This window comes from Blennius ocellaris (assembly GCF_963422515.1).
Source record: "Blennius ocellaris genome assembly, chromosome: 1".
Classification (NCBI taxonomy): domain Eukaryota; kingdom Metazoa; phylum Chordata; class Actinopteri; order Blenniiformes; family Blenniidae; genus Blennius; species Blennius ocellaris.
In genome coordinates, this window is record NC_137650.1 from 15,091,618 (window position 1) to 15,103,625 (window position 12,008).

General features: G+C 41.8%; 1 protein-coding gene across 2 annotated transcripts in view; it reads right to left on the minus strand.

Annotated features, from left to right (window-relative positions):
- Positions 1-10,659, minus strand: part of adamts17 (ADAM metallopeptidase with thrombospondin type 1 motif, 17) — a 107,464-nt gene extending 96,805 nt beyond the window's left edge. For both annotated transcript variants that reach the window (XM_080496351.1, XM_080496350.1), the window contains exons 1-2: positions 10,519-10,659; positions 9,870-10,222 (exon numbers count right to left, since the gene is read on the minus strand). In XM_080496351.1, coding sequence (XP_080352477.1) covers positions 9,870-10,222; positions 10,519-10,576 — 411 coding nt within the window. In that variant the 5' untranslated portion in view covers positions 10,577-10,659. The remainder of the gene's footprint in view (positions 1-9,869; positions 10,223-10,518) is intronic.
- Between the last annotated feature and the right edge of the window lie 1,349 nt (positions 10,660-12,008).

The window sequence follows — 12,008 nt, forward strand, 5'->3', positions numbered from 1 at the left end:
TAATCAGGGCTGCCAGTGTGAGACCATTTCTGTTGTCATGTTTAAGGCATGTAAGGCTGTTAAATCAGGATGATGCTCCAAACCACTGATGTAAATCCACTACAGAATGGCTTCAAGCTAAAGAAAATGCACCTTTCACAGCGACCCAGTCGGAGATGCTGTGTAATCAGCTCGCACAGCCGTTCACTGCAGACATACCAACAAGCTGGCTGAGCTGAAGCTTTTCTGGAAGCAAGAATGTTTCAGCTCTGATCAGCAGCTAACTGACGAGTCATCATTTATTACTGGACGAAACATTGTGTTTCACTGCCATTGTGACTGAGAAGCAAATCAGACAAAGCTGAGCTGTAATGCAAAAAAAAGAAAGAGACAATTTGTGGAGCTCACACACTTTCTCTTTCCACTGTCAATAAGCAGGACCTCTGAAATAGTTCTGATAGTGTTAATTAACAGAACATGTGTGATGCAACAGATCCACCAAGATGATTTTCTTAAAAAAAAAAAAAAAAAAAGAATACAACATCAAACAACAAGCTACATACAATAAGATGATTCACTTCTCACTCAAAAAGCTTGGTCACATTTTCAAGTAAAATCAGAAAGCTTTCTCTCCATTCCGTGCATTGTGTGTCTGTTCTGTGTTTGGAGCCACTGAATATGCATCGTTTTGAAAATGTCTGGCAAAGTGGATCTTTTTGAAAATACTGCAACTTCTGCAACTGCACATTGGCACCAAGGCCACAATGAATAGTTCCTCTGCACATGCGTGAGTAGATGGACAATAACAACAATGTATCCCACACCCATCCATTCGAGGCTGTGAGATTACCTCGATTTGCTGCTTATTGTATCCCCATCACTTCAGTCTCGCAGCGTTTATCAGCTATGAGTGCTGCGGGGAAACAGACCAGGCTGCCGCTGTATGTTATGGCATACCAGGCTGCTCCAGTCAGAGCAGGCCTGTTTATAGTGGCTGTACTACGACTGCTGTGTGTCCATTGTACTGTTTACACAATCCAAACCCTGATCCGTGGAGTCGGTTAAATATAGTCAGTTTTAATAAGTCAGTGTTGTAAAAAGGCTCAATATTAGCTGGACGTTAGCCACTCAAAATCAACATGGCGTGATTGTTAAATACTTTCACCATTATGCATAAAACACACAGAGTTAAACAATCTTGGCTTATAATAACACCACTACTAACTCCATAACACAAAATGGTTCTGGGTCATCTTTTCGTCAACATTTGAGCCACCAGGTTTAGTCCTCTCACATCCTTAAAAGGATGGGTTTGTATGAGCTTGACACCCAAAAACCTAACAAAAGGTTTGTATTTTCCCTTGAGAACAGGTCTTATTCAGGGGAATTTAATTCATATATCAAATCATGAAATTCTTTGAATCACGACAGACAAACAGCGCTCTTGGCTTAGAAAAAGTTGGAGGATCCATTGGAATTATCTAATTTTGCACAAGAAATCTGGTCAATACACTTAAACACATTCAACTTACCACCACACGAACAGCTTATATTTATTGTCTATAAAAAAAAACACATTCACTGTGCTGCTTTAGCTATTTATAGGGATTATCTGCTGATGTGAGCCATGCCTCCTAAAGACATCTCTTCCAACTGGCTGACTGGCATTAGATAAACAGAGCAAACAGAGTCACCTTAAAGACTGCAGGTATTCATCAGTCCACAACAAACGCAGAGTCTTTAGTCCTGCACTTTTCCTGGAAGTGAACCTGCTGTCAAACCCAAGATATAACACAGAAAGCTCAATGAGGTGAGGAAAAGAATCTCAAAGTAACAGCTAAAGGCCAATATGAGGCCAAGCCTCCACTGCTGTTACAAGGGTTGTAATTATATCTGATGCCAGGAGAGAGGTGTGATTAACATGGCTTTAAGATTCTATTTGTAGAAGCATATTCTGGATTGGAAGTCGCAGTAACCGCCAACCATTATGATTCCCCAAAAAGACACTATTAGTTTTCTTCCCTGACCTGCACAGATGACCTAATAGAAAGATGATCAGAAACAAGCGGCTCATCTGGACCAGTCAAACACTTCCCATAGGTCTGAAGATCCTTAAGGCCTGCGATTTTCTTCCAAGAAAAGAAACAAAATACTAAAAACCACAACATAAGCCATGCCATTTAAGAGAAACACGCAGGTAATACAACAAATGTGCAAATAGCGCAAAACCAAACTGATATACAGCAACAGCTTACTTGTAGACAGTGGATGCCTCTCGGCCAATTCCACAACAACTTTATGTGTTGAAAGTTAGACAACCTCAATTTGTCCAACAAAAATATCAGAATCAATACGGCACTTTATTTGCAGAAATGCATTCAAAGTTAATCAATCCTTAAAAAAAAAAAAAAAAGATTTTCATTAAAATCAAAAAATTTTCAAAAATAATCGACTGCCATGGGTGGATGGTGGGTCACAATATATTGCCTGGCTACAAGTATTGTGAAACATGGCATTAAATTGACAATATGGGCCGCTGTCAAGGCACTCATAACAACCTGCTCATTAACTGATGAAATTTGAAAGATATTTCCTGTTCATACAGGCAGTCAGGAGAAAAGGAAAAGTGCAACAGACAGAAGAAAGGATCTTTTTACAGAAAACATAACTCAATATGCCTAATAATTCTTAAATAGAATAATCATGTGTGCCAACCATCATGGTTTTAAAAATGGACTGCCTCCTTGCTTCGTGTGACCAGACTTGTATATTTGTATTGGATAGTTTATAAGAACGGTCCGCAAGAATGCCTCCAAAACTCATGCAATCAAAACGGCTGATTTGCAAGGAGTGCTAAAAGCTCATTTATTCCAGTAATCTGGATAACTTTCTTTGAAGAAGAACATGACAGACGGAGGAATCCAGAACCTGGAACATCTTGAGGGAACTTCACAAAACATAACAGGAGCCGGTGGTTTACATGAACACGGTGGTCTGAGATCAGGCCAAAACATAACCACAAATATTGTTTCAGTCCATCTGAATTTCAAACTGTGGCTAATACGGAATTCTGTCCAGCACTGTGGGATTGGAGGTGGATGGGTGCATTGATCAGCCATAACATTGAAACCACTTGTCTGATATTGGTCCAACCAGTCAGAACAGGCCTGACCCATTGGGATATGGACTCCAAGAGACCTCCAAAGGCGTGCTGTGGTATCTGGCACCAGGAGGGGAGCAGCAAATCTTGTTGTCAAACACGACATCCACGGATTGGAGTAATTTGTCCAGCACACAGATACTTGATAGATCTTGAAATTTGAATTCCAAGTAAATGCCTCAAAAACTCTTCTCTTCTTCAAGCTATTCCTGAAACATTTTTCCTCTATGGCATTGTGTATTATTATGGAATACTGTTCCTATGAGAGGAACTACATTGTCTATAACAATACTGAGGCAGGACTGGCCCAAAGCATCACACTGCCTCCACCAACACAGATTTGTCTTGCTTTTCACCAACTTGCCAGTGAAACTGCCAGCCTTCTCAGAACTCTTGTGCGATACGACTTACTGAGCTTTAACACATAACAGCAGTAGAAAATGTGCTGCAGGGATATAAAAGGCTTTAATGTTTATGGACAGTCTTTTCAAAACCTAGTAAACTCTGAAACAAGGGATAAAACCATGACTCTCAAAGGACGATTATGAAAAAAAGGTCCTGCAGCAGATTGTTCTCTTTATAACCATTTACAGGAGATGAGTCACATTTTGGATTTTTTCCCGCATCAACAATAGACACCAAAGACACTGACCTTTCACGTATTTCTCTTTTTTGGGGGGTTTGTTGCATTTTCAATGAGATTTTGTATATTGGATACAGATCCTGATTATACTCTGTCTCCAAAGTAAACCTATTTTCTCGCTTGTGTTAAAAACTATGACAGAGGAAAAAAAACAAACACATATTTGTGTCGAGTCAGGCGTTTTTGACGACTCCTCACCATCTTCGAATTCTCTGACCAGGTTTAAGAAAACTATTCGTGTGCAAGTGTGGCCCACTGACTGAATCAGAACCAACATGAACATCTGCTTAAGTTTCAGGATTTGAGTTCCAGTAGCTCTTTGGTTTGATTGGACCTTACGGGCCAGCCATCACTTCACATCTGCATCAACGAGCCATTAAAAAAACTTTAAAACAACGTATCTATTGACCAATACGGCCTGAAAAGTAAGATTCGTTACACATATAGAGAGTAAATGATAAATGAGGTAAACATTTTATCATGAAAACAATCATCCAATTCAATTTTATTAAACAATCTGTAATGGCAGCTCAGACAGCAAAACTGTATCAGAAATAACATATAAATATTGTCATTTCTGCATTGCTCCATATGCCAAGATACACAGATCTTTGATAAGCTACACTGACTGATAACATCAGGCAGTGTTTTTCTATCTACTGGGCTCCATTTCATACAGCACAGACTCCCCTTTTAGAGCAGATTATCTTGGCACCGCTTGCTACATTTCTATGAGGAAACACAAAATATAGATTTTTCTTAGAAAACGTGTTATCTCACTCCACGAGTATTCAACAGAGCGACAAGTTGAAACAGGAACCTTCGAAAGACCCATAAAAGTAACGTCTGCAAAACATAGCCATGACCAACAGGAACTTTGATATGAGGCTGAATATTTTTAGATCCATGAAGTTTTGATCAGTTGAACAAAACAAAACCAAAAAAAAACTGTCATAGGAATCAGTCATAACAAAGATTATCTACCCATTGATGCCCATTTTGAAGATATTTTTTGATATTTAGCCGCACAATGTTAGTCGATCATTTAATGGTTGCAAAATACCCTTTGACCTTGAACATCTTAAAAAGAAGACGGACAATGGCGACAAGGTTCGTCGTCAACAGTTAAAATCTTGAGCAGATCAATTTGAGTTTGACGGCTGATATCAGTCGTGGAACCGACAGCCTGAATAATTTTCTGATGGCGACTCGCCGACCAGTTGAAATGCTGTGGAATGTGAACCAAAGATCAACAAATAATTCAACAGTCTTTACAGAACCGGCTAACAAGTTGCAAGGGCTTCTTTTTAGTCAACATCACATGTTGTACTAAACCGCTCCAATGCCCCACGCCGTGCACATTGTCCTCGCATATTGAGGAGCGACGCAGCTGGCGTCACTTCCGATGTCAGAGGAGGTCGATATCGGGCCGTGAAACACGTCCTACCGAAATTTATGAAATCCAAGTCCCACATTGTGTGATGTAATAAACTTGGTCCTTACATTTCCCCAAACCAACTCGGACAGAATGTTCTGCCAAAATCTAGTAGATCCCACCAATAATAGGAGCCCTGGTAAAGAGATAACGCATAAGCTCCACCTATGACATGCTAAATCTTTTCCAGTACTTTTTGAATGTGTGAATGCAGCCAGCAAAACGCCCCTGAAACCTGGAAACAATTCTGGTGTGAAGTAGCTCCTCTTACGAAACTCTTTGGAGCTGTCAAGTCCAAATATGCCCCCAAACAGCTGATTGACCAAGACCAATAAATCTGACGCCAACCGCAACTGTGCTGTGAGTACGAGTGAACATGTGGGTGTGTATATGTGTGTGTTGTGAGGTAGTCTGGACAACAGACTAAGGGGGTTAAGGACTCTGCGTGCGACAGGATAGTGTTACATGTCGCCTGTACCATACCCAGTGGAGAGTAGTACAGCCAAGCCGTCGTGCGTTTCGAATGTGGAGCTGTGTTCGGAGGATGCAACTTTTAATGTCTTTAGTTCTCCAATTTAAAGTGATCTATCACATGAGCTCATCCACTCACTCACTCAAATATGGTGACAGCAGCCAAGGTACTCGCACACCATTGGGAAGAACTTGGACTTCAGTATCCTGCCCAAGGACATTTCAACACATGGACAGGGTGAGATGACGGAACCAACCTCCAACCTTGACATTGGAAGACAACCTGTCCAACTAACTACACACATACACCCCCCCCCCCCCCCCCACCCCCCCCCCCCCCACCCCCCAGTCAGTCAAAGTATCACTGAGCCAAATACTCACAATATTCACAGCCATAAAAACTTCCAGAAGACATGTGGAGATGGGGGAAAAAAATTAACACAAATGTTGCGAAACTCCTCAAGGCAGAGTTTAATTCTGGTTTCATGGCAATGGAGTGTTTACTGAGTGCATTCAAGACTTAAAGTGTGTGTCTGTGAGTTTACACAACCTTTTTTGACTGTCTTTATGGAATCTGAAACCTGAGAGACCGCTACAGTTGTGGGGTCTGACCTACGCTTTAGACCACAAAGCAATGCGTGGCCCCACAATGTTTTACATATTCTTCAAGGTTCATGGGACTAATGTTACACTGAGGTTAAAGTTGAAGATAGGGTCCAGGTCTGCATTAGGCCCGTAGTGGTTATAGCTAAAGTTAACAACCCATGTAAAAGAGTTGGTTTCCACAAAGGTAATGCTGCAAGTGCTTCGAACAGTGCAAGTGTGTGATGAATAATACAAGGAACCTGAATTTGTTCATGTTTCAAGCTTGAGAGGCCGAAACCTATATCTTCTATAAGCTAAATCACAGAATATTTATGCGATTACATGTTTTAAGATCAGACTAAAACTGGTTAGGCTGGAAATAGAATAAGTCATTGCAATGTCTCAAAATGTGTTGAGCTGGAAACACAAAGGGGGCCAAAAGACAAGACCTTAAATATGTCCCTTGCATTTGAGAGAAGTTAAGATGATCTTTAGAAGTTTGCTGTGAAGATGGAGTAGGGCAAGAGAAGACAAAGCGACAAACCTGCCTGGCTGTGCGTCACCAGCATTCAATACATCTCATATTAGGCCTGAAAGGTGAGACAGTCCTTACAGTATGCAATGTATTATTTCACACATTGTATTACTTGCTTAAGTGGTAGTGGTTAATTCTCATCAGTAATAATGCAACAATAAGAAAAAGCCCACAAAGCCACATCATTCTACGAGTGGATGGTGTTAAACAGGGTGATGACGTCTTACTGATGTCAGTTAAAAACCATAACAGGAGTCACTGCTGTCAGCCAAGAGCAGGAAGCTGAGGCTGCAGTTCACATAGACGCAACAATACCAGAGAGTACAAGGTTGGCAAAACCGCGTCCTACTCTGATGAATCTGGATTTCTGCTGCCAAATTAAGATGAGCTCAAAATTACTTGGAAACAACATGATAGCATGAAGCAATGCTGCTTTGTATCCTTGGTTCAAGCTGCTGACGTGTTGTTATCTGACAGCAGGGGCCCCGGTGTGGTCTCCTGCTGCCACAGAACATCCACTGCAATGTTTTTTAAAAGCTCAGAGATGCTCTTCTTCTGCATAACGTTTTTTTTTTTTTCCTGAGTTCCAGAAAAAGTCAAGATCAACCCATCAAGCACCAGCAAAAAAAAAAGAAATGTGTTCCTGATTCTCATGCTTGGTTTAAAATCAACCGATCTTCATGTATAAGTACATCAAGTTGCTGCCATGTGATTGGTCAATAAGCCATTTGTGTTCATTGGTTGCCGAACTTGCGCACCTAATAAAAGCTGCACATCATTTTGAGTGGTTCCATTTTCAGACCTATGATGAACTGGTGATCTGTCCCGGGCGTACACACCCTTTCCTGTGGTAGATTCAAAGAGCTACTTTGATATGGACGAAGCATGAGTGTACTAGATATACAAATGGCTTTGTTTGTATTCATGTCTGTTTGAATGTACTGGACGGATGGATATACTGGGAAAATGGATGGATAAAAGTCCTGCATATGACTTCCTTCCTTCCTGTCTCTTTGTTGCTTGTGTATCTTCACTTAACAAGTATACACATATTACACTTGTTTTATGGGAATAATAATTCTTAAACTGCAAAAGTAATTAAAGCATTTGATTAAAATCCCTGAATGATCAGACTAGAGGGAGTAGCATCACCAACAGTCCACCAATAAGTTAATTAGTGTGCTCCAGTGGACACTGCATGTCAAATAAACACCGCTATATTCTTACATAACGTTACATGTAACCGACATTCATCTCAAGGCATTTCATTTATGACCTTAATGTGCAACTTCAGATGACGGCATGTACCAATTACCGCAGATCTTCAAAGTAGGATACAGCTAATTTCTCAAAAGGAAAACCCTAACTGCTCCTAAAGTCCCCTCAGTCTGACAAGTCCTCGTCTGGACAAGCTGTGAGCTGCTGCAGCTGCCAAAGTACATACACATGTATGAAATAAAAGAAGCCCGGCCCACTCGGAGACCTGGCTCGGAGCCTGGGTCTGCTGAAGCGCCCGGGACTGAGCCCAAACTCCTACCTGCACCCTCACTTTACATAAGAGCATTAGCAACATGCCTCAGCTAATGTGGAACTTCATTGCTCACAGCGGGAAAAGTCACATTTTCTCTCGAAGCGGCTCGCAGGTCACACAGGTTTGCACAGGTGGGAGAAGTCAGAGGCTCAGCAGGATGAAGCTTTTTGTTCGAGGTGGATGTTGGCCAGCTTTTGTTGTCATTTCGTTAGTTTGGCCTCTTGGAAGTTCAAACCGACTTTTAATTTCCTACAGCTTTGAGACCGGGCCAATTCTTTCATTATTACATAACCTCGATCTGAGGAGTACAAAGCATATAGAAACAATTGAACACACTGATCTCACAGCATATCTCCCAATCTTTAATAAGACTAACATGCATCACGACCAACCACCAAGAGCAGTTGGAACGATTCAACCTCTTCCAACTGCCAAGAAAAACCCTGCACATTTTATGCATCATGTATTGTAGGAAGTTCAACAAATTTCGGGTCATTTACAAACGTATTGTCGAAATCCAACTCCAATTGGTTGTAATCTAAAGATGAAATAGTGCAAATACAATAGAAAAAAATGGTCATAAATACCACTATATTTTCAAACCCCATTAACAACTCACTGGAAAAGCTTCATAGCTAAATATTCAGATTGTAGTTCACTTCTAGTCTCAAAGTCTTCTTCTCGAGAAAAAATATCTGAAGATGAACAACAACACCGTCACCTTGTGGCTAAAAGTGAAAGTACCTACATTTTCCTAATGAAGCAGCTGGTTTATTAGTTTTTTTGGCACATATTGTGATTATGTTAGATGTTTGTTGTTGATGTGGAATTTGAAGTATAAGTAGACTTCAAAAGAAAAGATCCAGGACTTAAACGTTTGCTTGCATCAATACATTTGTGGAGTTTTTATGTCTGATTACTGGTTTAATACTGTGAGATTTCTAGATGTAAAGTGCACTACAATTAACCCCCTCCATCCACTCCCTCAAGCTAATCTTGCAGAACTATTGCATATGGAGATGGTGAAATGAGGGATTGAATGGACATCGTTGGGACAAGATGACAACCCACCAACCTCATGGCTCAACATGTTTCTTTTTTTTTTTTAACAGCACCATAATTCTGGCCTTTCAGGTTCGCAGTAGTTTAGTTTAACACTTCCAGGTATATTCAGTGACTAAAAGTGTGTAAAAGTCGTTTAATGACCACAAATAGTAACTTCCCTGCTTTCATCCCGGCACACTGGGGAGCATTTCCAATAAACTTGTGCGAACTGCACGGTTGTTACTCTGACCTGAGTGACCCACTGGCAGGTCAGTGGAGGTAGAGATTAACAATCATGACTGCAGTCATGCTCACAGTCACTTCAGCACAGCTGAGTCTCGACAGGCCAAGGCCAAGGTAATCCAACCTTGCCTTTTCACTTTATTAAGTGGAATGATCTCCAGCTGCGTGTATTGGATGACATGAAACCCATCAACAGGTCCAAGAAATAAAAAAATAAAAAAAAGAAGAAGAAGATGGATTTACCAGCCCGCCGCAGGTGCTCACGGATGCCAGAGAGTCTGTGTGGTTGATGATGGACCCGGAGTAGAAGCAGAGCTGCTGCGTCGAGAGCCGACTGACCGCTGCGCTCTGGTCCCTGCGCCGCTCCTCTACCACAAAGTCCCCGGACAGAAACCTGCTGTCCCGGCTCAGATTCAAGTACAGGTCGCTCCCGAATGCGGGAAGGGACAGGACGATGTTGTGCGCGTCCCCGGGCGCGTCCAGGGAGCGCTGGCCGCGACGGCGCAGCGTGCGCCCGGTGTGCTCCGGGGACAGGTGCGCCTCCTGGCCGGACAGCAGCCGGGGAACCACTTCATCCGTCTCCGGCTCGGTCTGGGCTGTGTGGGGAGGGGGAGGGGGGGGGGGGGTGGGTTCAGTTTCCATCAAACAGCAGCCACAGTGGGCAAAAATAGCCTCCTATCCTGAGTGGGTGAGTTGGCCGGGCTCCTGCAGCCACGTTCAACTTCAGAACTCAGTACGGCGCTTTGGCACAAACTACTAGAAACTCTGCAAGGATTCGTCAGTACCGGAGGACTGACAGCCGCTCCACAGTCCACAACTCCAGATCTCCTTCACTGACCTATATCTAAGAGAAACACAAGGACGCAACAGAGCTCATGCACAAGATACTTACAAGTCAGTCCGATGCAAAGAAGAGAGAGCAGCAGATGGGAAACATGGCTGTTACGCATGATAATTAAAAAAAACAAAACAAAGCAGAAGCAGAGTAAAACGTCTGGCAGAGGAGGGAGCTTTGCGTAGTTTGAGGAAACTGAGGCGCTTTGCGACGCACTGATCGGGGAGCGCAACTTTTCTCAAACTGGGAGAAGTTTGAGTAACTCAGAGCGGAGAGACTTCACGGCGGCGAACACGCCTCCTCCAACAGGCCCCGCCCCTGCGCGCCTTCGATTGGCTGCGCGGCGCCATGACCCGTCAAAACTCCACAGATCCGCGCGCTCTCATTGGCCAGCCGCGCCGTCCGTCACATCTGGGTCTGAAACCCTACACGTGGTTTCAAGTTGAGCAAAAAGAAGTAATTTGCTTTGAAGAGTGCGCGAGTGTGGGTGAGCTCCAGACAGCTGAGCACATCTCTCAGTTTGAGGCTGCTCATGTGAGATTTTCTTTCACGTTTTAGTCCAATCAGTCAACGTCCATCCAAGCGTCACACACACTCCTCTGAAACTTTTAGAAATTGCACTTTTTAGAACAGTCTGGTTGAGATATTTCAGGTTGATTTAAAACAAATTTTTTGCACATGCAGCCGAGTTTCATCTTGAGCAGTGATATAATGCAATAATAACCTTTTAATTTAATCTTTATAAAATTGTCTTTGAATATGCATGATGAAAATGTCTATATTACTACAAGCTCAACATAAAGCCAGTTTTAATGAAACCTTCTGGTCCAAAATATAGAGAAATGTCAAAAAACACTAACTCCTCCTTTATGCACATTGTTATAAAACTCACCCTGACACATAAAACCTGAATACATCGAAATATTTGTAATCCATTGGCAAGAAAACCATGTGTTGGTCTGCATGGATTCATGTCAGTGTGATTTTATCTACATCAATGTCATACATTTAGACAAACATTACAAAGTTTAATAATCTGGATATCTCTCCAGGCAGAAGTCTCCCAGCCATGGAGTTAAAGAATACCATCATTTATCCAGCAATTCTATAGCTTCAGGCCCTGGAGTATTGATACACTTGGATCCACAAGCTGAAGTTGAATAACAATTAACCTAAACACGCAATGCTTTGTGATTGTTTTCAATAAAATAATAGAATAGTTTGGGTGCTGTTAAGTGAGACACCCAAACCCAACAATGTTGAGCTAAAGATGACATCCGTGGCTGTGCTTCAGATATTTTCAAAGTTTGTCTCATTTTATAGACTCTTAAAAAAAAGTTGCAATAAAGGGACAATATAGTGACAAAATATCAGTGATGAAGTAGCAATAAAACAGCAACAAACTTGCAACAAAGTAATATTAAAGACGAATAAAGTAGTAATAAATTTGCAAAAATATATTAATAAAGTTGCCTTAAAGTATAAATAAAGCAACAATAAAGTGATAAAGCAGTGCTGAGGAAGCAGTAAAGTAGCGTGTTGTTTGT